The sequence below is a fragment of the Palaemon carinicauda genome, chromosome 22, assembly GCF_036898095.1.
Source record: "Palaemon carinicauda isolate YSFRI2023 chromosome 22, ASM3689809v2, whole genome shotgun sequence".
Taxonomy (NCBI): Eukaryota; Metazoa; Arthropoda; class Malacostraca; order Decapoda; family Palaemonidae; genus Palaemon; species Palaemon carinicauda.
The window spans coordinates 59588033-59609100 of record NC_090746.1 but is presented as its reverse complement, the minus strand read 5'-3'; the positions used below and the strand labels follow the sequence as shown (position 1 = coordinate 59609100).

The window sequence follows — 21068 nt, the reverse complement described above, 5'->3', positions numbered from 1 at the left end:
GGGAAACAAGCACTGAAAAAACTATACAACTTTTTTTATATGCTGTTTTTTACCTATAAAGGCTATGCAAATGTAAATAAAAATAGGTGGATTTTGTAAAAAAAATCCTCTTGAATGTCATGAACCTAAAAAAATAATGCAAGGAAGGAAAATAAGGGTGAAATAATGGCAAAATAAGTGAGCTACAAAGGAAAAAATTAAAACTTCTAGTAATGAGTAACGGAATGTTTTGAGGATGACGGTGATTGTGTGCTGTTGGGATGCATCGACGAAATGTCAACAAAATTTGCATCAATATCGTGGTACAAAGACAAATATTTCACCATTATTTTCCTTCCTTGAATTATAGTTTTTGGTTCATGACATTCAAGAGGATTTTTCTACAAAATTCACCTATTTTTATTCATGTTTGCATAACATTTGTAAGTAAAAACCAGCATATAAAAAAATTGTACAGTATAAAGTTTTTTCAGCGCTCGTTTCACTTCAACTCATATTTTTTTCGTATATTTTTTTAAAGATATGGATATTTTTTTCAAGGTAACACTCATCATCTACCTTTAATCTGTGTGTGACCAAAGAACGAGGTAGATATTTTGCAAACTAAGTGAGGTATAAAGCAAAAATTAATATCATGTACAGCGAACAAATGGAATGTTTTTCTTCGTCGTCGGTCAGTGGGAGTGGAAAGTGCCTGAATCAACAGCCAATCAGCGAGCTTTCAACCCATGGTCCGGCTCCATTTGCCAGCTAAGATGAAACAGACTATAGTAATGTATAGAGGCTAATGATCTGTTTTGACTTTTGAGAATGAAAAGACGCCCGTTGAGATACTACCACTAGAGAGGTATTGGATCCTTTGACTGGCCAGACAGTAATGCATTGGATCCCTCTCTCTGGTCACGGCTTATTTTTTCTTTGCCTACACTTACACAGAATAGTTTGGCCTATTCTTTACATATTCTCGTCTTTCCTCATACATCTGACAACAATGAGATACTTAACACATCTTCACCCAAGGGGTTAATTACTGTACTGCAATTTGTTCAGTGTACTTTCCTCTTGGTAAGGGTAGAAGAGACTCTTTAGCTGTGGTAAGCAGCTCTTCTAGGAGAAGGACACTCCAAAATTAAACCACTGTTCTCTAGTCTTGGGTAGTGCCATAGCCTCTGTACCATGGTCTTCCACTGTCTTGGGTTGGAGTTCTCTTGCTTGAGGGTACACTCAGGCACACTATTCTATCTTATTTTTTTTCTTCCTCTTGTTTTTTTGAAATGGTGTGTTGGGCAGGCTTAATAGAAGGGCCATGGATGCCTGGTGGTTTATCAAGAGGTTGTCTTTTCCTTTTTCTGATTCTTTTTCTTCTCAAAACCATCCTTACTGTCCTCCCTTCAGTTGAAGTGGCTATCCTGGAGGGTATTTAGCCTTGCATGGTGTATCGGCTCCTCCATGTTGACCAGTTTTTCCGACTTTTTACTATAGTCTATGGGTATCATCAATCACTTTGTTTATAATTCTGTACGTATTGTTTTTGTTATAATTCTTGTTAATCTAGTTTTTAAGTATGCTGTCTCTTTTTTATTTCTATTAATTCTTATGCTGTCTGGAGACATTGAGCGAAATCCGGGACCAGTACGTCCTAGATTTCGTCAATGTCGTCTTCTGTATTGCAATATTCGTGGTCTTCATGCAAATATCCAAGACCTTACAGTTGCGTCCAGACAGTATGATATTCTTTTGTGCTCAGAAACTTTGGTTTCTAATATGAGGCACTCATCTGAGCTCCTTATAACTGGTTTTAAGAAGCCAATAATGTTGAAACGTGATGCCATCCCTAGGGCCAGGGGAATGGCGGTGTATATTAGGACCGAGTACCCTGCTTCTCATAAGTCCTGCTATCAATGTGGATGTCATGAGATTCAGGTAATAAAAGTTTGTGGTAGGCATAACAACTTTTATTTGTGTTCGATCTACCGGAATCCAGACATAGATGATTCTATCTTCAATTGTCTTCTTACCATTATGGCTAAGATACAAGAAGATGATAGAAAGGCTTCTTTTGTCTTTGTTGGTGATTTTAATGCTCACCATAGGGAGTGGTTAAGTTCTCTCTCTCCTACCGATCGCCATGGCTTAAGAGCTTTAGACTTTGCCTCTGAATCAGGCTGTGAGCAAATCATAAATGAAGCTACTCACAGGTCTGGTAATTGCTTGGACCTCGTATACACTGACTCCCCTGGCGTTATAACTAGTAAGGTTGGTTCTCCAGTCGGGACATCTGATCATGCCTTGATTTCATTATTAGTGAAGACTGAGCAGCCTGTCCCTGATATATCATATTCTTGTAAAATTTATATGAAATCCCAAGCAGACTGGAATGGGATTTTACATGATCTTTTGTGCTTGAATTGGTCACAATTATATAATAGTGTAGATCCTGTTGTCCCTTTGAATGAGAATCTAGTCAACATAATTGATAGGCGTATCCCTTCTCGTGTGCTAAGGTATCGAGTGAAGGACAAACCGTGGTTCAATGATGATTGTAGACGTGCTTATTTGGAGAAACAGGAGGCCTATCATCTTTGGAAGGGGAACAGATCAGATTTGACCTGGAACAACTATACTCAGCTTCGAGCTTTTGCTCAGAGAGTTTATGCCTCAACTGAAAAGGAGTACAATTTAACCATAAAAGAAACACTTTCTGGTACAACTCAGGAACATAAATGGTGGTCTTCCCTTAAATCTGCACTCTTTGGTGTAGATGCAACAGTTCCTCCTTTACTTAAACCAGATGGCTCAGTCACTCACTGTCCAAAGGAAAAGGCAACCCTTTTGGCTGATGTTTTTGACAGTAAACAGAGTAATGAAAAACTTTAACTTCCTCATTCCTGTTTTCCTGAGGCTAAACTAACTAGTTTAGCTTTTCGATCTCGTGAGATTAAAGCTCTGTTGATGGACCTTGATGCTTATGGAGGTGTAGACCCAAATGGTATTTTTCCTTTGTTTTTTATAAAGACAGCAGATTTCTTAGCTCCAAAGTTATCTGTTATTTTGCGCAAGTTAGCAAGAAGAGGAGCTTTTAGCACTAGTTGGAGAATTGGTAATGTTACTCCTCTATGTAAATGTGTTTGTGGTAGCTCAAGTCCCACTGATTACCGCCCAATTTCCATAACTCCCATATTATCTAAAGTTTTTGAACGTCTTCTGGCAAAACGTCTTAATAGGTTTGCTGAAGGTAATCATCTACTCCCTAGTTTGCAATTTGGTTTTCGTAAAGGCCTTGGAGCATGTGATGCCCTTCTTACAATCTCCAATGCTGTACAGAAATCCCTTGATTGTGGTCGGGAAGTTCGTATGATTGGCCTTGATTTTAGTGCTGCCTTTGACCGTGTTAATCCTGAGGCCCTTGTTTTCAAACTGAAACAGTTGGGAGTGGGTGGGTTGTTTCTTAGCATTATTATTGATTTTTTAAGTAATAGATCTCAAAGAGTTGTTGATGGGCACCATAGTGATTATAGGAATGTGATATCCGGTGTTCCACAGGGTAGTGTTCTTGGCCCATTACTTTTCATACTATATACACATGACATGTGGTTTGGCCTAGAAAACAAGCTTGTTGCATATGCAGATGATGCTACTCTCTTTGCATCAATTCCATCCCCTGAATGTAGATCTAGGGTTGGTGAATCCCTTAATAGAGATTTAGCTAGAATTAGTGCATGGTGCAAATTATGGGGTATGAAGTTGAATTCTAACAAAACTCAAAGTATGATTGTAAGTAGGTCAAGGACGGTGGCTCCTCAACATCCGGATCTCAGTATTGATAATGTTTCTTTAAATATGTATGACTCTTTCAAAATTTTAGGTGTGATTCTCGATAGTAAATTTACTTTTGAGAAACATATAAGGTCTCTGTCTTCTTCAATTGCACAAAAAATAGGCTTATTGAGAAAGTCTCTAAAGATTTTCGGTGATCAATCTATTCTGAAGAAGTGTTTTAATTCTTTCATTCTACCTTGTTTTGAGTATTGTTCTCCTGTTTGGTCTTCAGCTGCTGATTCTCATCTTAATTTGTTGGACAGAAACTTACGGTCTATTAAATTTCTTATTCCTGATCTAGATATTAATCTCTGGCACCGTCGTTCAATTAGTTCATTATGCATGTTACATAAGATTTTTCATAACTCTGACCATCCTTTACATTCAGATCTCCCTGGACAATTCTATCCTGTTCGTAATACTAGGCAGGCAGTTAATTCTAATAGCCAGGCCTTCTCCATCACGAGACTCAATACTACGCAGTACTCTAGAAGTTTTATTCCAGCTGTTACCAAGTTGTGGAATGATCTTCCTAATCGGGTGGTTGAATCAGTAGAACTTCAAAAGTTCAAAGTTGGAGCAAATGCTTTTTTGTTGACCAGGCGGACATGAGTCTTTTTATAGTTTATTTATGACATATTTGTTTTTGATGCTGTTAATAGTTTATATATGACATGTCTGTTTTGACGTTGTTACTGTTTTTAGAATGATTTATTGTTAATTTGTTCTCTTCATTTATTTATTTCCTTATTTCCTTTCCTCACTGGGCTATTTTTCCCTGTTGGAGCCCCTGGGCTTATAGCATCTTGCTTTTCCAACTAGGGTTGTAGCTTGGCTAGTAATAATAATAATAATAATAACTATGACATACCTAAGCCTAGATAGTTTACATCAACTTACAGATTAGCTCACTGCTTAACTTGAAGGGAAGGTATTTCATAAGGAAAAAGAAGGGAGATTTTTAATTTTAGAATATACAGTAGCTAGAAACTCAAACAGCTTTGAAAAAGAAGCATTATAAACATCAGGTGAGTCCAGAAAATAAAGTTTATTTTTCAAATTCTGTTTTTTTAACGTAGAACTGTATGGTATTTTAACCCTCAGTTTCTTTCTATCTTCATTCCTTTATCAATTACGCTATAAAACATCATCACAAGTAAGTTGAGTCAATTAAGCAGTAATTAAGTTTCACTTTTTCTGCTCTATTTGATGTAAAGCAGGCTCATGATGTTGAATAAAATGGAGAATAGCACATGAAATATATTTTGGACGTTGTTTCTCATCGTAAAGAAATTTTCCAGTCAAGCCTGATAACAATTTTGCCATGGGTGGGATCACCAAAGGGTTTATATCAATTGAGGAAATAGCAATTAAGAGAGAAGGCAACTTCACTATTTTTTTGTGGATTCAATAAGTGTTTACCCAGCACCTTGATATATTAATTCAACCAAATCTTAAGTTTTAAAATTATTACAGTTGCTTTATATCTTTTGATAAAGGATTGAATATTTGTTTATACTGTCTTTTTCTGGGAAAGTTAACTAAAATTACTCATGAATTAGTCATTATTTTTTATCATATTGAATTTCTCTTACAGGTTGTCCCATTACCTAAAACTAAATGATGTGCAAACAGCCACTATGCTTAGTTGTGTGTTTGGCACTAAGGCTGAAGCTCAAAATGTGGCTTATCCTCGCAAAAGTCGCACGGAGTCAAACAGCGTGAGTACAAAATATTTTTTTTCTATTTGAGGTGTGATGAAATCATCTATTTACTCTCAGGGTATGGATAAGGTATTTAATATACTGTTCCTTAGATTTGTAACAGATAGTTTTGTAACATTTTTTCCAAGGATGCTAAGTTCAGTTATTTTTATGTTATATAAAGACATTGAACAATTAGCATCAATGTTTAACAGGATATACTGTATGTGGAGTCCCATTATTGGTAGACAGTTTTATGTAAGTAAATCTTAAGTTTATTATTTGGTGGACTTTTATTAAATAACAATAATTGCTCTGCTTTTTGTATTGTTTAAAGAAAAATTTTGAGGATTATGCTTAGAATATAGAAAAAAATAGATTATATAAGAGAAATTTTTGGAAGAAATTGGAAATTATTTTTTAAAAACTTGGGAGATTAACAGTATAAACTATAGCAATGAGATTAGTATATATGAGAAAGCCTGAGTTTGTCAAAGGAAAAGGATCACCAGAGATGATGAATTGAATGGGAGACTAAAAGGGGGAGTTTCTTTTATGTTGATTATTCAAAATGTGCTTAAATACCAGTTATACTGTAATATAAAAAAAAATCTATAATTGATTTGGCAATCTCAAATAACCAGAGCAAGACAAACACAACAAGAAACTAATAACTCAAATGAGAAATGGAATATCTCCAAAACAGAAATTTTGGATACTGCTACAAGTGTTGTACAAAAGAAAATTATCAAAGGAAGGAAGATAAGGCAAACACCTTGGTGGACTCCTGCACTTAAATCATCTGTTGCAATCAAAATGAAACTCTTTAGGATAAGAAGATCACAGCTTATATAAAACTGCCAAAAATTAAATAAGGAAGTCTCAACCTCCCTTTTATGTAATCAAAGATCCTAGGAATGGCACAATAGAGACCTAAGACAGAATTTGGTTGGAAAAACTATTTTGAAACAATTAAATATCACCAACAGTATACAGGAGGAAGAGCATCTGGAATTTAGTGTGGATGAGGACAGTGAACCTGACATATCAGAGATGGAATTGAAAGATGCTTTCATCAGAATGATATATGGCATTGCTCTTGGTTTAGATGAGATACCCGTGGACCTACTTAAACATATGGGACAAGATGGAGTCAAATGGCTGTTGGAGTTAACATCCTTGATGATTGGCAAAGAGATTTAATGTGCCTCATGTACTAAAAAAGGCGATGAAAAATTTTCCAATTATAGGGGTATATCTCCCTTTGGTGCACACATTCAATGTGTATGAGAAAATATTTGGGAACAGGTTAAGAGAATGTGTAGAACCAAAGTTAGGCAAATGGCAAAGTGGTTTCAGACCGGGAAGAGGAATATCAGACATGATTTTCACCCTAAAAATTATATTTGAGAAGAGCTGGGAGTGGAGCACAAACAAGCACAGTATATTGCTTTTATGGACCTTGAGAAAGCCTTTAATCGAGTGCCAAGGCAAAAAATATGAGATGCATTGAGAGAGAGCTATTATGGGTTTCCTAAAAAAAAGTAATAAGAGCAATTTATAACACCTATCAAAACATTAGATCTAGAATAAAAACAAACACTGAAAATGAAGACTGGTTTGAAATCCAATCAGGGGTAAGACAGGGTAGTGTTCTTTCCTCTATACTTTTCATATTGTTCATGGATAAATGCATGTGAGCAAAATCCGGATGAGAACCTAACTACTGATCTAATATATGCTAATGACCATGCAGTTGTAGCTGAAACTATAAAGGACCTCCAGGCAAGAATGGTAGACTAGAATAACACCTTAACATCAAACGGCATGAAGATTAGCAAGGAGAAAACTGAGTTGTTCTGTAACTGGAATACAAACCTACGCTATTTATAGGGGTATTACTTACAGCTACACTGAAAGGATGAGCCATTAAATTTTAGCAAGGGGTAAGTACCCATCCCGCTTGTTAGTGGGGGTAGGGGGAGTAGTTAGCTACCCCCTTCAATTGCACACCTGTAACTGTACTTCACCTTACTTTTGGTTCGGAAAGAGAGCGGTTGTTATCGCTCTTCCTCCTCAAATATTTTTGGATTGCCATTAATCTTTGTCTTTTTACCTTATGTTTTCTTCTATACATACAGTATATGAAAACATTCTTAATATTCTTATATATATGTTATAAGCTTTCTTTACATTGAATGTCGCTGTTTGTGTGAGTGTTTGTACGGCAGGTTCTCAAGGACGGATAGAACCTTCCCTTCCGACCTTTCTCCCTTGAAGAACTGTCATCCCGTTGGCGGATGGCCTTCTATATAACTTGGTCACCGCTGCAGGGGTATCGTCTTCGTTTGGATGCTCCTCCGTTTGGCTGTTATTGTCGCCTTCCCCTCTATATGTTCTTAGAAGGAATCTGCTGGGGGAAGGGAGTGTGGCCTTTTCGGAGCTTGACTTCAGTCATGCTCTATCTCAAGGTTAACACAACTCGCTCTTGGATGGCCAGCAAAATACTCTTGGGGATATACCTTTACCGTTTTCCTGTTAGGTTGCGCTTCCAAAGGGTTTCTTCATTAAGTGAAATCATAACTCTTTGTAATTTAACTTTTCAGCTTTGTCTCCCCTCCCCCTTACCGCCAGAGGGTTGAGTAGTTCTCCCGAGTATCTAATTTTTCCAGCTGAATTAATTAATTGTAATTCTTATTTTGTTAGTTTTTTACACTGCCGCTCTCCTTCTTCCATCGATGTTGGCCAGGGAAGGGAGTGCGCAGTCCTTAACTTGTCTTTGTTCCGTAACCGAAATACAAACCACGCTATTTACATAGGGTATTACTTTCGGCGTAGCTGAAATGGCAAGCCATTAGATTTTTAACGAGGGTTAACTACCCCCGCGCCAGTTAGCGAGGTGGTAGGGGAGGGGTAGCTATCCACCTCCCCCCCCCCCACACCGGTGAACTGATTCACTTCGCTTTTGGCTCGGGCGGTGGGCAGACGTGTCTGCTCCCGCCCTCGCTTGGCAGCCATTAATGTTTTGTCTTTACTTAATTACTTTTCTTATACTTAATATATATATAAACATTCTTTATGTATATATTTGAGTATAGAAATTAGAAAGTTTCCTTTTCAGTGTTGTGCTGTGTGTGTAGTGTATGACAACGTCACCGCATAGTCCCTGGCCATTGCGGTTGCACTTCGTGGGGAACGGTCTCTTGGTCCTTCAGTCGTTCCTTCGGCTTCCGATATCCGGCCGGCGTGGGGAATCGTCATTGCTGGACTTTCTCCATTCATATGTTTTCTCCGCTGTTCCTCCTTCCCTGCGGGGAACTTGGACTCTCAGCGAAGGGAACGTGGGAGTTTACATTGACTACGGTCTCTCTCTCTCTACTCGAGGTCGTTCACCCTTTTACTACTACTATGTACTATTACGGTAGCTTCTTTCCCGTTGCGGGTTGAGTTGCTATTCCGTTTATTTATCTCAATTATTTTCAATGAAATCTAATTGTATTTGTTAACTTTTCAGCTTCTGTAAAGAACACTTCCCTTCGGGGTTCAGTTGTTCTTACTTTGTGAACATTCTTAAATGAATTACATATTTATAATTCTGTTTTTGTTACAGTTCTCCGCCCTCCCCCTTCTCCCGTGAATGTCAGTGAGGGAGGAGGGCGCATACCTGATTTGTAATTCTTATTTGTTCCGTAACCGAAATACAAACCACGCTATTTACAAAGGGTATTACTTTTAGCGTAGCTGAAATGGCGAGCCATTAGAATTTAACGAGGGTGTATTACCCCCGCGCTAGTTAGCGGGGGGGTAGGGGAGTGGTAGCTAGCTACCCCTCCTCCCCCTCACACACAGGTGAATACTCACTTTCACTTTTGGCTCGGACTGTGACAGACGTCTCTGTCTTGGTCCTCGCTTGGCAGCCATTGTTTGTTTTGTCTTTACTTAATCGCTTACTTTTCATTTACTCAATATATATGTAAACATGTTTGTATATATATTTGAGTATAGAATAAGTAAGTTTCCTTTTCAGATGTGTGTGTGTAGTGTACGATATCTACGTGGAGGCCTCGGCAGTTAGGCCACCACGGCGTTTTTTTTTTTTTTGGGTGGCGATCGAGTTTGACTTGTGTCTTTCTCTCTCTCTCTCTCTTGAGGTCGTTCACCCTTTTACTACGTGTTACTACGCCCTTGTAGCCTAGCTTCCTTTCCGTGTGGGGGGTTGCTACGCCGTACGTTTGTCTCAATTAGTTATGAATCTAATTGTAGTTGTTTTTTGTTTTTCAGCTTGTAGAACGATTCCTTTCGGGGTTTTCGTTCTTTCTTTAGTGTTCATTCATTTTTAAATTACATAATTACATAGTTACATAATTATAATTGTTATAGTTCTGTTTTGGTTACAGCTCTCCTTCCGCGAGTGTAAGTGGTTGTGAGGGCACGTGCCTGTTGTGTAATTCTTGTTCCTTTCCCTCGGGATTCCTCTTCGGAGCCTTCCCGGGGGAATGAATGTGTACTAATATTATTTGTTTTATTTTTTTACAGTTACCGATCTAGTTCGTTTCTGTAATATAGCAACGGTGTGAGCTGTCTGGTTGAGTCCTGGGGATTCGGCTGTTGCTGCCTCCCCCCTTGTATTTTCGTCAGGGGCGTGTCTCCTTCTACTGGTAGTACTCCCGTGGCGACGGACAGCTCTCCATTTCATTTTAGAACACTCAGGAGGCTTGCCTCCTTGGGCGGATAACTTTCCTTCCGAGGGAAGTTTTTCCTGTCCAGGCTTGAGTTTTTCCCCTTTTTGGGGGGTTCTTCTCTTGCCTTTTTTTTTCGTGCGACTATGCTCTTGGTGCAGAGCGGTCGCACCTGCAGTTTCGCTCAAGGGGCTGGGCAACTGCAGGAGCTCCTCTTCGGAGAATTGCTCCTTTTAGGTCACTGGCTGACCAGTCTCTTCCACGAAGTGTTTCTCTTTCGTTCGCGAGAGAGTACACTCATAGAGACTCCTCTTCGGAGGTTTCTTCTGTTGCTGTTGCTGTTGGCCTCCCTCGCCGTAAGGCCCACCGTCCGCCTCGTCGTAAGGGCCTCTCATCTCCCTATAAGGGTGCTTGAGGCGCCTTTTTGGATCTCCGTTTGCAGCCTACAACTCCTTTTTCTCGATCTTCCGCCTTGGTGCAGATGGACAGCAGTCTGATCTCGTCTTCCGACGGGCAACGGTCTTCCCGACGGACAACGGTCTTCCCGACGGACAGCGGTCTTCCGACGGACATCAGTCTCCCGGCGGACAACGATCCCTTCGGGGCAAAGGGTTGCCCCCACGGGGGTTCTTCCCTTGCGTGTCAGGGTTTCCCTGCACGACCTTCTGCTCATCAGCGCTCTCCTGTTCGTCAGCGCTTTCAAGATGATCTTCCCTGCGGTTCCTGTTACGCGCCCACGTTTGCCCTCGCGATCTAGAACTTCGGTTCAGGTCGGCGTCAAGGACTCTTCTTCTTTGCGCAGGCTTCCACGCGTAGCCTTCTGCTCGTCAGCGATCATCAGCTCGCCAGCGATCATCAGCCCGCCAGCGATCATCAGCTCGCCAGCGATCTCCGGATCGCCCACGTGTGTTACAGCCGGCACGCCAACGTTCTCCAACACTTCTGAAGGAACATGGTTCGCCAGCTACTAGCTCACCTGCGCATGCTGATCGCCATCGCGCGACCCTCAACTGCGGATGCTGATCGCCATCGCGCGACCCTCAACTGCGGATGCTGATCGCCATCGCGCGACCCTCAACTGCGGATGCTGATCGCCATCGCGCGACCCTCAACTGCGGATGCTGATCGCCATCGCGCGACCCTCAACTGCGGATGCTGATCGCCATCGCGCGACCCTCAACTGCGGATGCTGATCGCCATCGCGCGACCCTCAACTGCGGATGCTGATCGCCATCGCGCGACCCTCAACTGCGGATGCTGATCGCCATCGCGCGACCCTCAACTGCGGATGCTGATCGCCATCGCGCGACCCTCACCTGCGGATGCTGATCGCCATCGCGCGACCCTCACCTGCGGATGCTGATCGCCATCGCACGACCCTCAACTGCGGATGCTGATCGCCATCGCGCGACCGCACACCTGCGGATGCTGATCACCATCGCTCAACCCTGCGCATGCTGATCACCATCGCGCGACCCTCAACTGCGTATGCTGTTCGCCATCACGCGATCGCCCACCTGCAGATGCTGTTCGCCATCGCGCGACCGCCAACCTGCGCATGCTGATCGCCATCGCTCGACCCTGGCATGCTGATCACCATCACGCGACCCTGCTCATACTGATCACCATCGCGCGACCCGGCGCATGCTGATCACTGCTCGCGATCGCTCACCTTCGCATACTGCTCGCCAACGCACGATCGCTCACCTGCGCATACTGCTTGACCATCGCATCGGCATAACACAACGCGCCATCGCCAACCTGCGCGTTAGCGCTCACCAGCTCACCACCGATCGCTTGTTGATCCATATCGCCAGCGGTCCTCCTCGCCCACGCGGCAGCACGTTTCCTCGCCATCGCGCTAACGCTTGCGTTCGCCGCCTCGGACTCGCTCTCATCCACCTGCCCACCCTCACGACCGCTCGCCCGCGCGACCGCTCGCCCGTGCAACCGCGCGACCGCTCGCCCGTGCAACCGCGCGACCGCTCGCCCGTGCAACCGCGCGACCGCTCGCCCGTGCAACCGCGCGACCGCTCGCCCGTGCAACCGCGCGACCGCTCGCCCGTGCAACCGCGCGACCGCTCGCCCGTGCAACCGCGCGACCGCTCGCCCGTGCAACCGCGCGACCGCTCGCCCGCGCAACAACGCGACCACTCGCCTGCGCGCCCACACGCCCACGTGCCTGCACGTCTACGCTCATGCTCTCCAATGTTCGCCCACGCACGAACCAACGGTTTTTTCCATCGCGCAGACGGATGGTGTTCCGTCGCGCGAACCTACAGTGTTTCTTCGCACAAATGTCGGCTTATTTCTTGCAGTATCCATTGCTCGTCTATGGGTTATCGCTCGCCGACCACCAGGAATTCCCGTCGCGCGAGCTCCAGGGCAATTGCGACCACGATTCCCAATGGGGTTTTCGCAGCATGACCAGCCTGGCGAGTTCTTCTGGAGCGTATTTCCAGAACACTGCCTCACCCCGTAAACACAGAGCATGGCACTTGCAAGAATAGGAGAAACTTAAGGGAGATCTGAGCAACACTCCTCTATTCCTGAACCTGGGTTAGCCCTTCCCCGTCATTCCCTGGAAGGATTTTTGGCGGGGGGGCTTTCCGTTCGAGATTTCTCCATCGGACAAGGGGTGACTGCTTACCTCTTCCTCTGGGAGCTTACCAGGGTCTTTCCCTCCTCGGTTACGGCCCGAGGTTTGGTTCAAGGAAGCTACAGGAAGATCAAGGGTACTTTCCTCCTCTCGAGCTCAGGCACCTTGGCCTTTCGTCGTTAAGTATCTAACTTGCGGACAAGCTGGATGTAGTACCATCTGGACGCGCTGACTGAGGGCTTCCTTCGGGTGTCTCATCGGTGGGGGTCGACGACCTCAGACACCCTTCCATCCTTGAGAAGAGTTTGTTTGTGCCCAAGGACAGAGACTTAGACAACTGCTGTGCGGAGTAAATCGACTTCCGGTTTCACTCCTCCAAGGCGCTTTCTTCCAGACTCTGCAGGGCTCCAGCGCCCTTTTCTTTCAACCACGTCGGCCTAAGTTATCGGCTACGACAACTGGGACAAGGTGTCCAATTGCAGTTTCCTCCTGTCAGGAACAGTTGGCACGGGAGACTCCCCCGGGGGGGCATAGTCCTAAAAGGAGTTCACGAACTCTAGGATTGCAGGTTTTTCGCTGGGAGGATGCTTAAGGTTACTCATCCGAATGACAGCTTCCCGATGCCCATTCCCGCACAATCTCTGTGAGTAGCCAAGGATATCGCGCCTGCCGTCTCTGTCAGCGAATTCAGTGTCTCTGAACCTCTATGCCATAGCGTCAGCAGAGTTGCCCGGTTGGGCAGAATGATCCATACCTTAGGCCAAGGTCTTCCTTAGGATCATCGACGGCTTCACCCCCGGCCCCCTCAGTCGATCCTTTCTTGTAAGGAAGGATCTGAGAGGGGATGTCCATAGTCGACCTCTCAGCCCTGATCAAGTTTGTCGAACAAACTTCGGCCAGCGTAGACCAGCAGAATCGATCAGACTGGTAACGAGGCGACAGGACTCCTTAAACCCTGGATCGGAAGGACAGGTACTTTCAGTTTCCATTCCATCCATCTTCCAGGGTGCTCGTCGAATTCAGCCTAGACTGCAAGTATTCCTGCTTATGATGCAGTGTGGCTATCCTGCCGTGGCATAGCAGGTTTGTTTCCCCAGAGAACTCTCCCTGCCTTCCTCTTGGCCGCTCAGGTGCAGGCTTCCGCCTCCTCTGCTGTTTGGAGGGTTGGTCAACTCCGGTAGGCTCGGGTTTCGACCTTCTTCAGCGCCGGGACAAGCTTCCGGATGCTTACCATGAGTGTGGGCTCATGGTATTTTGCTTGGAGCCTTCTCTTCCTCTGCCTCAACATCTGGAGTATCTGGCCATGATATTGAGTCAACCGCCTTACCACATTGGAAACCCCGCTTCTCGTCCGTCCAGCGAGGTTAAGCAACGTCGGTACTTTGATGGGTGACCACCTGGGGACGCTAGATTCTGTTACCACATCCTCCGAGCCTTCCTTTCGGTTGACTGTGGCAAGACTGAGGAGAGTCGCAGTACCTGTTCTCAGTCAAGCAGAGCTTTCAGCCCTACCTTGGAACGTTTCCTAGTTCTTCTTTCCTCATTGACCCGTCTATAGTCCGAACGGTCGCCTCAGGATAAGTTCCATGTGGGGCGATCCAAGTTCCGGTGGCTTCAGGCAATGTTTAACCGGACTCCCTGGCCCTATGGGACCAGCGGAACTATTAGACCTGCAATGGGTGTTGACCTATGGAGCCTCTTGATGGTAGTGGATATTCTCGTCCTTTCCCCACATTCTTGATGCGGTTCTCGGACTCGTCAAAGGAAAGGGGGGGGGGGGGCATGTTCCGGTCCAGGCCTATGGTCAAGACCTGAAGGATACCTCTCCATCATTCAGGCAGGCTTAGGGGCCTTAGTCTGGCCCCTCTTCAGATCCTACAGCTCCTGCCGAGTCGCCCCGTTGCGCGTCGACTTCATTCTAACCAGCAGGGGACGCATTTTCACACCTTCACATCTTGCAGTAGAGATACCGGGATGATTGAGATTCTCTCAATACCACCATCGGCTCTCTCATTCCAGGCATGGGAATGTTTCTCTCAGACTATCCGAGCAGAGCCTCATAGAGAGAGTGTACCTGGGGGTCTTTGACCTTGGGTAACCAGCAAGTGCTGGTCTGGGGGACCTGATCGCGACAGCTTGGAACCTCAAGCTTCCGCTATTCTTCCCCCCAGTCTCAGACCCCGAGACTCTGGCAAGATGCATTCCGGTGATGGTGGGACAACTTCGACGCCTGCGTCTTCCCTCCTTTTTGTCTGTGGACAATGGGTCTCAACAAGACCAGGTTGTCTGTCAACCTTTCAATGGGAGAGCTCCACTGGGACTATGCGCAGAACGGTTTCTGGACCCTCTGCTTCCCCTGACGGAACTCCCGGGAGAGCTTCTCCCACGGCGCAGACTACTCAAGCAACCACACTGCGACATCTCTCCCGAACCGGGGCGTCGCTTCGGCTTCATGCCTGGAGACATTACGCTTCCTCCTCTAGAAGAGACAACCCGCTACAGTCGCGGTACGGAGGTCGCGTCATCTGCGATAGTCATCCACAGGGGTCTCCCAGGCAAAGTGAAGAGTCTAAGGTGGTTGGTGCCGTGGGAGATATACCTCTTCCCTTGAGGCCTCTTCTCCAGCAATAACGGTCTTATTGCCTTTCGGCGGGAGGAAACTCCTTTCCGCTCTCGGCAATGAAGCCTGTCGCTCAGCCTTTCCCTGACCTTCAGGCTTAAAGGAATAACTTTTTCCTGCCCGCTGGATCTATCATCGCTCATGCGAAGCTACGATCGTCCCTGCCCTAGTCGGAGGAAGACCTCCAACTTGGAGCATGGCTCGGACTTTTAGTCCTTTAAGAGATCTTCTCAAGACCCTTTTACGACAGGCCTCGGATTGTATTCCGCCTTGGGTCTTCTGCTCACTCTGGCCACGGCCAGTGTGTAAGCAATCTTCTTGGTCTCTTACTACTCCCCCCTTTCTAAGGAAGAGGGGAAGGCAACATTCAGGCTCGCTCCTGAGTTGTTGGCTAGACTCAGAATCTGAGGGTCCCGGCCCTTCGGTCCGATTCATTCAAGATTTCGAGTCTCCATTCTGTGTCTATGTCCCAAGACCTTCTCTTTCTTGCCAGTAAGGAATCGAGAGGTTAGCGCTGGGAACTGCTGCAGTTTGTCCTCAGTTGCAGCCGATTTGGGAACACAAGGAGGACATGGGGGGAGAGTCACCAGTATACCTCTTCAGCCCGGACTCAAGGACATTCATCTCGACCTGTCTTCAGACCCTCCCCCGTCACGTCGCCCTACAGCACGATGTTGGATACATCGCAACGTCCCTCGCCTTCGAGTAATACTACTCTGTGACGCAGGTGCTACAAGCTGGAGTCTGGAAGCGTCTGATGACCTTCGCAGCCCGCTTCCTGCAGGGCGTGACCCACAGGAGTCTCGATACGTTTTCTATCGCTCTGTGGTGGCTACACAACAGCTGGTCTAACTTCAGGCTCCTTTTTGGACAGGTAGCAGAAGGTTGAGGGCATTGTTATCAGGTTTTAGTCTGCATGAACGAAAGAAGTATGTCTGGCCCTTACTTCTTTCTTCATCATCCCCTCTACGGGGAAGCGGCATCCTGGTCTCTGCATAGCTGACCTCGAACCTCTGCAGGTAAACCATGCTTCCTTGTGTTCCGAGTATTGAGTCAATACTGTCGCGTCCCCCATACCCTGACGAGGTGGTATTGGGAACGTCCTAACCCAGAGTTCCTTCTGGAACTCCAGGTCAACAGCCTAGGACGGGTCACACTTCTTCCTTCACACACAAGCTTACGTAGGCCACATGGTTCCTTGCGGAGCAAGGAACTTGTGAGGTGCAGGGACTCCTTTTCTCGAGTGCGACTCACTCGGATTCTGAGTCCCCAGGTAAAGCCAAAGCCAGTATGGCTGGGGACTTTCCACCCTTCCTAAGGGATAAGTCACCCTTTGTAAATAGCGTGGTTTGTATTTCGGTTACGGAACAAATGACAAATTCGAAGATAATTTGTATTTTTCCTAACCATACAAACCTTAGCTATTTACACATATTTGCCCGCCAGCCCTGTCCCCCAAGACAAGTCCTACCTCTAAGTGAAAGTGAGTATTCACCTGTGTGTGAGGGGGAGGAGGGGTAGCTAGCTACCACTCCCCTACCCCCCCCCGCTAACTAGCGCGGGGGTAATACACCCTCGTTAAATTCTAATGGCTCGCCATTTCAGCTACGCTAAAAGTAATACCCTTTGTAAATAGCTAAGGTTTGTATGGTTAGGAAAAATACAAATTATCTTCGAATTTGTCATGTTCTATTCCCTCGGGGTTTCTCTGCGGAGTTCCTCCCGGGGGGATTTTTTGTTAACTAATTATTTATTTTATTTTTTTCAGTAACGATCTGGTTTCTTCGTTTGCCTAATGTGCCAACGAAGCAGAGCTGCCCTGTTTGTGCCTTGGGAGTCTGCTGTTGCTGCCGCCTCTCTAGGACGTCATCATGGGCGTGTTCCCTTCTCTTAGAAGTTCTCCCGTGACAACTGTCAGCTCTTTAGTTCATCTTAGAATGCTCTGGAGGTTCGCCTCCAGGGCTGGGTAACTTCCCTTCCGAGGGAGGTTTCCTTCCCAGGTTTGAGTTTTTCCCCTGCATGGGGGGGAACTTCTCTTACCTTAATAATTCCTGGATGGTTTTTTCCTGGTCCTCGGGCGGTTATGCTCTTGGTGCTGAGCGACCGCTCTTGTGACCATGCTCAAGGGGCTGAGCGGTTGCAAGACCGAAACCATGGAATTTCGTGCGACTATGCTCTTGGGGCTGAGCGGTCGCACCTGCAGCTATGCTCAAGGGGCTAAGCAGCTGCAAGATCTTGTGACCTCTCTTGTTCGCGAGGGAGGCCACTCATAAGGACTCCTCTTCGGAGGATTTCTCCTTATAGGTCAGCTTGCTGATCCACCGGCCCTTTGGGGCGCCATCATGAGTGTCTTCTAGTCTCTTCTACGAAGTGTTCTCTCGTTCGCGAGAGAGACCACTCATAGAGACTCCTCTTCGGAGGACTGTTCCTGTTCAGACCAGCCAGCGGTTCGGGACCTCTCCGCTGTTCGCCATCTCCTAGTCCTGCTGACCTGCCGTCTCCGTTCCTGGCTGCTGACGCTGTGGGCGCTTACGCACCCCGTTATCCAACGGGCACCGGTCCCTTCGGGGCAAAAAGGGCTTTCTCACACTGTGAGTAAGCCCCTTAAGTGCCAGGTATCGCCCAGTGTGCAAACGTTTTCCTGCGCGCAAGCGCTTGCCTACTGTTCCTGCTGTTCCTGAGAATTCCATCCAGAGGAATCCTGTTCCAGTCCTAATCGTCCCAGTTCCGGATCGTCCTTCATCTTATCGCGCTCGTACTTGCCGATGATCTTCCTACGCCAACGATCTTCTTTTGCGCGCTAGCGCCGACGATCTTCTTACACGCTAGCGCTGACGACCTTCTTCGCGCGCTAACGCTGACAATCTTCTTTGCGCGCAAGCGCTGACGATCTTCTTTTGCGCGCTAGCGTTGACGATCTTCCTACGCACGCAAGCGCCGACGATCTTCTTACGCGCGCAAGCGCCGACGATCTTCCTACGCGCGCAGGCGGCGACGATCTTCTTACGCGCGCAAGCGCCGTCGATCTTCTTACGCGCGCAAGCGCCGTCGATCTTCTTACGCGCACAAGCGCTGACGATCGTCAAGCTCCGACGATCTTCTTGGCGAACGATCTTCTTTGGCACGCTAGCGCTGACGATCTTCCTATGCACGCAAGCTCTGGCGATCGTCCGCTCGCGGGCTCCTATGGTTCCCCGCGCCGACGATCTTCTTACGCGCGCAAGCGCCGACGATCTTCTTACGCTCGCAAGCGCCGACGATCTTCTTACGCTCGCAAGCGCCGACGATTTTCTTACGCGCACAAGTGCCGACGATCATCTTTCGTGCGCAAACGCCGACGATCTTCTTCCCCGCGCCAACGATCTTCTTACGCGCGCAAGCGCCGACGATCTTCTTACGTTCGCAAGCGCCGACGATCTTCTTACGCTCGCAAGCGCCGACGATCTTCTTACGCACGCAAGCGCCGACGATCTTCTTACGCGCGCAAGTGCCGACGATCATCTTTCGCGCGCAAACGCCGACGATCTTCTTGCGCGCTCAAGCGGCGACGATCTTTCAGCGTCGTCGATCTTTAGCGCTGTCAATCTTCTTTCACGCACAAGCGCCGACGATCTTCAAGCGCCAATAACCTCTTACGCGTGCGCGCTGACAGCCGCGCCTACGTGCCGACTTTTTTCACCGGCTTTTCAATCTGATTCCTGCTCACCCAATGATGTCTCGCCCGCGCGAGAATGTTTTCAACGGTTTCTCGCTCGCGACCCCTGGATTTTTCCCATCGCGCGAGCGCCAGCGTCTCTCGTGCGCGACCCCTCGGGTTTTTCCATCGCGCGAGCACCAGCGCGCTTCCTCTACCAAGGTGGGACCTTCTCCCACCGTACTAATGGGAGAAACCCCACTCGAGCAGGAGAATCGTCCCGTGTTAGGAAGAGAAGAGCCCTCAGACTTCTTTGTTGGAGTTACGTATCCCTCCTAGGAGGGAATCGAAGGACTCTAAGAGTTTCCCCAAGTAGAACCTTGGGTACTAGTGACTTTGCTGCCAGTTCACCAGGAGAGCAGCATGATTCAGAGCACCACTCCGTGGAAGAGCCTTCCAGGGGAATCTCTCTTGAGAGACCCTCTAGCCGCCAGATGACATTCTCGACAACAGAGTTCCTGAGTCAGGAAAAGGTCGCGATTTTGCCATACAGGCCACTTCGTAGCTGGATGTCGGGCTAGGGTCTCTGGGCATCTTGCTGCAACCCGAGGATCTGTCCAAGGAGAGCATCAGGAAAGCCCTGGAGACCTTCCTCCTCTCGGGCACACGTACCATCGAGTTTCTGGCCCACCAAGTTTTGAACTTGTGGGCAAACTCGATCTGGAAACAACGTGATGCGGTGCTGAGAGGTTCCACTCGAAGGTTCCAGCCGTGGATACCTGTAGGCTGAGACACACTTCCATCTTGGGAAAGAGTCTGTTTGAGCCCAAGGGTACGGAACAGGCAGCCGAGAGGTGGAAGAAATCGAACCACGATTCTCTTCTCCAAAAGGCTCTTACATTTAAGCCCTACAAACCTCCAGCACCTCAGCAACCTCACCAATCCAAGATGACGAAACCGGTAGCGGCAGCAAAGACGAACGTGTCCAACCAGTAGCCCTTTCCTGGCAGAGACAAGGAGGGCGTGAAGTCCTCCAGGGAAGGCAAGAATCCTAGAGGGAGTGGCCAAGGCTGCGAGCACTAGGATTGGCAATCCCCCTGCATGTCCACCAGTGGAGGGATGCTGGCAAGTTGCGCATTCAGGTGGCAGCAACTCGAGTCCGATTCCTGGACGATCTCCGCGATCAGTCAGGAATATCGTGTCCCGTTCTTAACGTCTCTTCTGCCCCTGACAGCGAATCTAGTGGCGTTGAGCTCCTATGCCATGGGATGGGTAAAGGGGCTAGCCCTTCGGGCAGAATTCGAGACCATACTCAAGAAGAATGCTCTCCAGGAGGTCATCGACGGCTTCCCAGGCTCCTTCAGTCGACCCTTTCTCGCGAAGAAGGCGTCTGGAGGCTGGAGACCCGTCATCGGCCTCACATCCCTGAACGAGTTTGTCAAACAAACTCCGTTCAGCATGGAGACAGCAGACACGGTCAGACTTGCAGTGAGATCGCAAGACTTCATGTGTACACTGGATCGGAAGGACGCATACTTCCAGATCCCAATCCATCCGTCTTCCAGGAAGTACTTTAGGTTCAGCTTAGACAACAAGATCCACCAGTTCAAGGGGCTGTGTGCAGTTTCTCCACAGCACCTCAGGTATTCACCAGAGTGTTCATCCTGCTATCTTCGTGGACACACAGGATCGACATCCTGTCTCCTCCGCTATCTGGACGACTGGCTGATCCTGGCAGACTCGGAGTCGACCCTTCTTCGACACCGAGACAAGCTTCTGGGACGTTGCCAAGATCTAGGGATCATGGTAAATCCTGAGAAGTCTACTCTGCCTCCATTTCTATGACTGGTATATCCAGGCATGATATTGGACACCAATCTCCACAAAGCCTTTCCATCAGACGACAGGATAGCAAGGCTGAGGAGGGTCACAGATCCTTTCCTAGGATGAGAAGAGCTTCCAGCCCAATCGTGGTTCCTCCCCTACAGCACCTTTTCCCCCTTGACCCGTCTGG

General features: G+C 47.1%; 1 protein-coding gene across 7 annotated transcripts in view; it reads left to right on the top strand.

The window, feature by feature from the left end:
* Wdr59 (WD repeat domain 59) overlaps nucleotides 1-21068 on the top strand; it is a 312153-nt gene that overhangs the window by 226700 nt on the left and 64385 nt on the right. For all 7 annotated transcript variants that reach the window (XR_011039436.1, XM_068346284.1, XM_068346280.1 and 4 more), the window contains exon 19: nucleotides 5417-5540. Coding sequence is in view for 6 of the 7 variants with exons in the window: in XM_068346284.1 (XP_068202385.1) it covers nucleotides 5417-5540 (124 nt within the window). In the remaining variant the exon portion in view is untranslated. The remainder of the gene's footprint in view (nucleotides 1-5416; nucleotides 5541-21068) is intronic.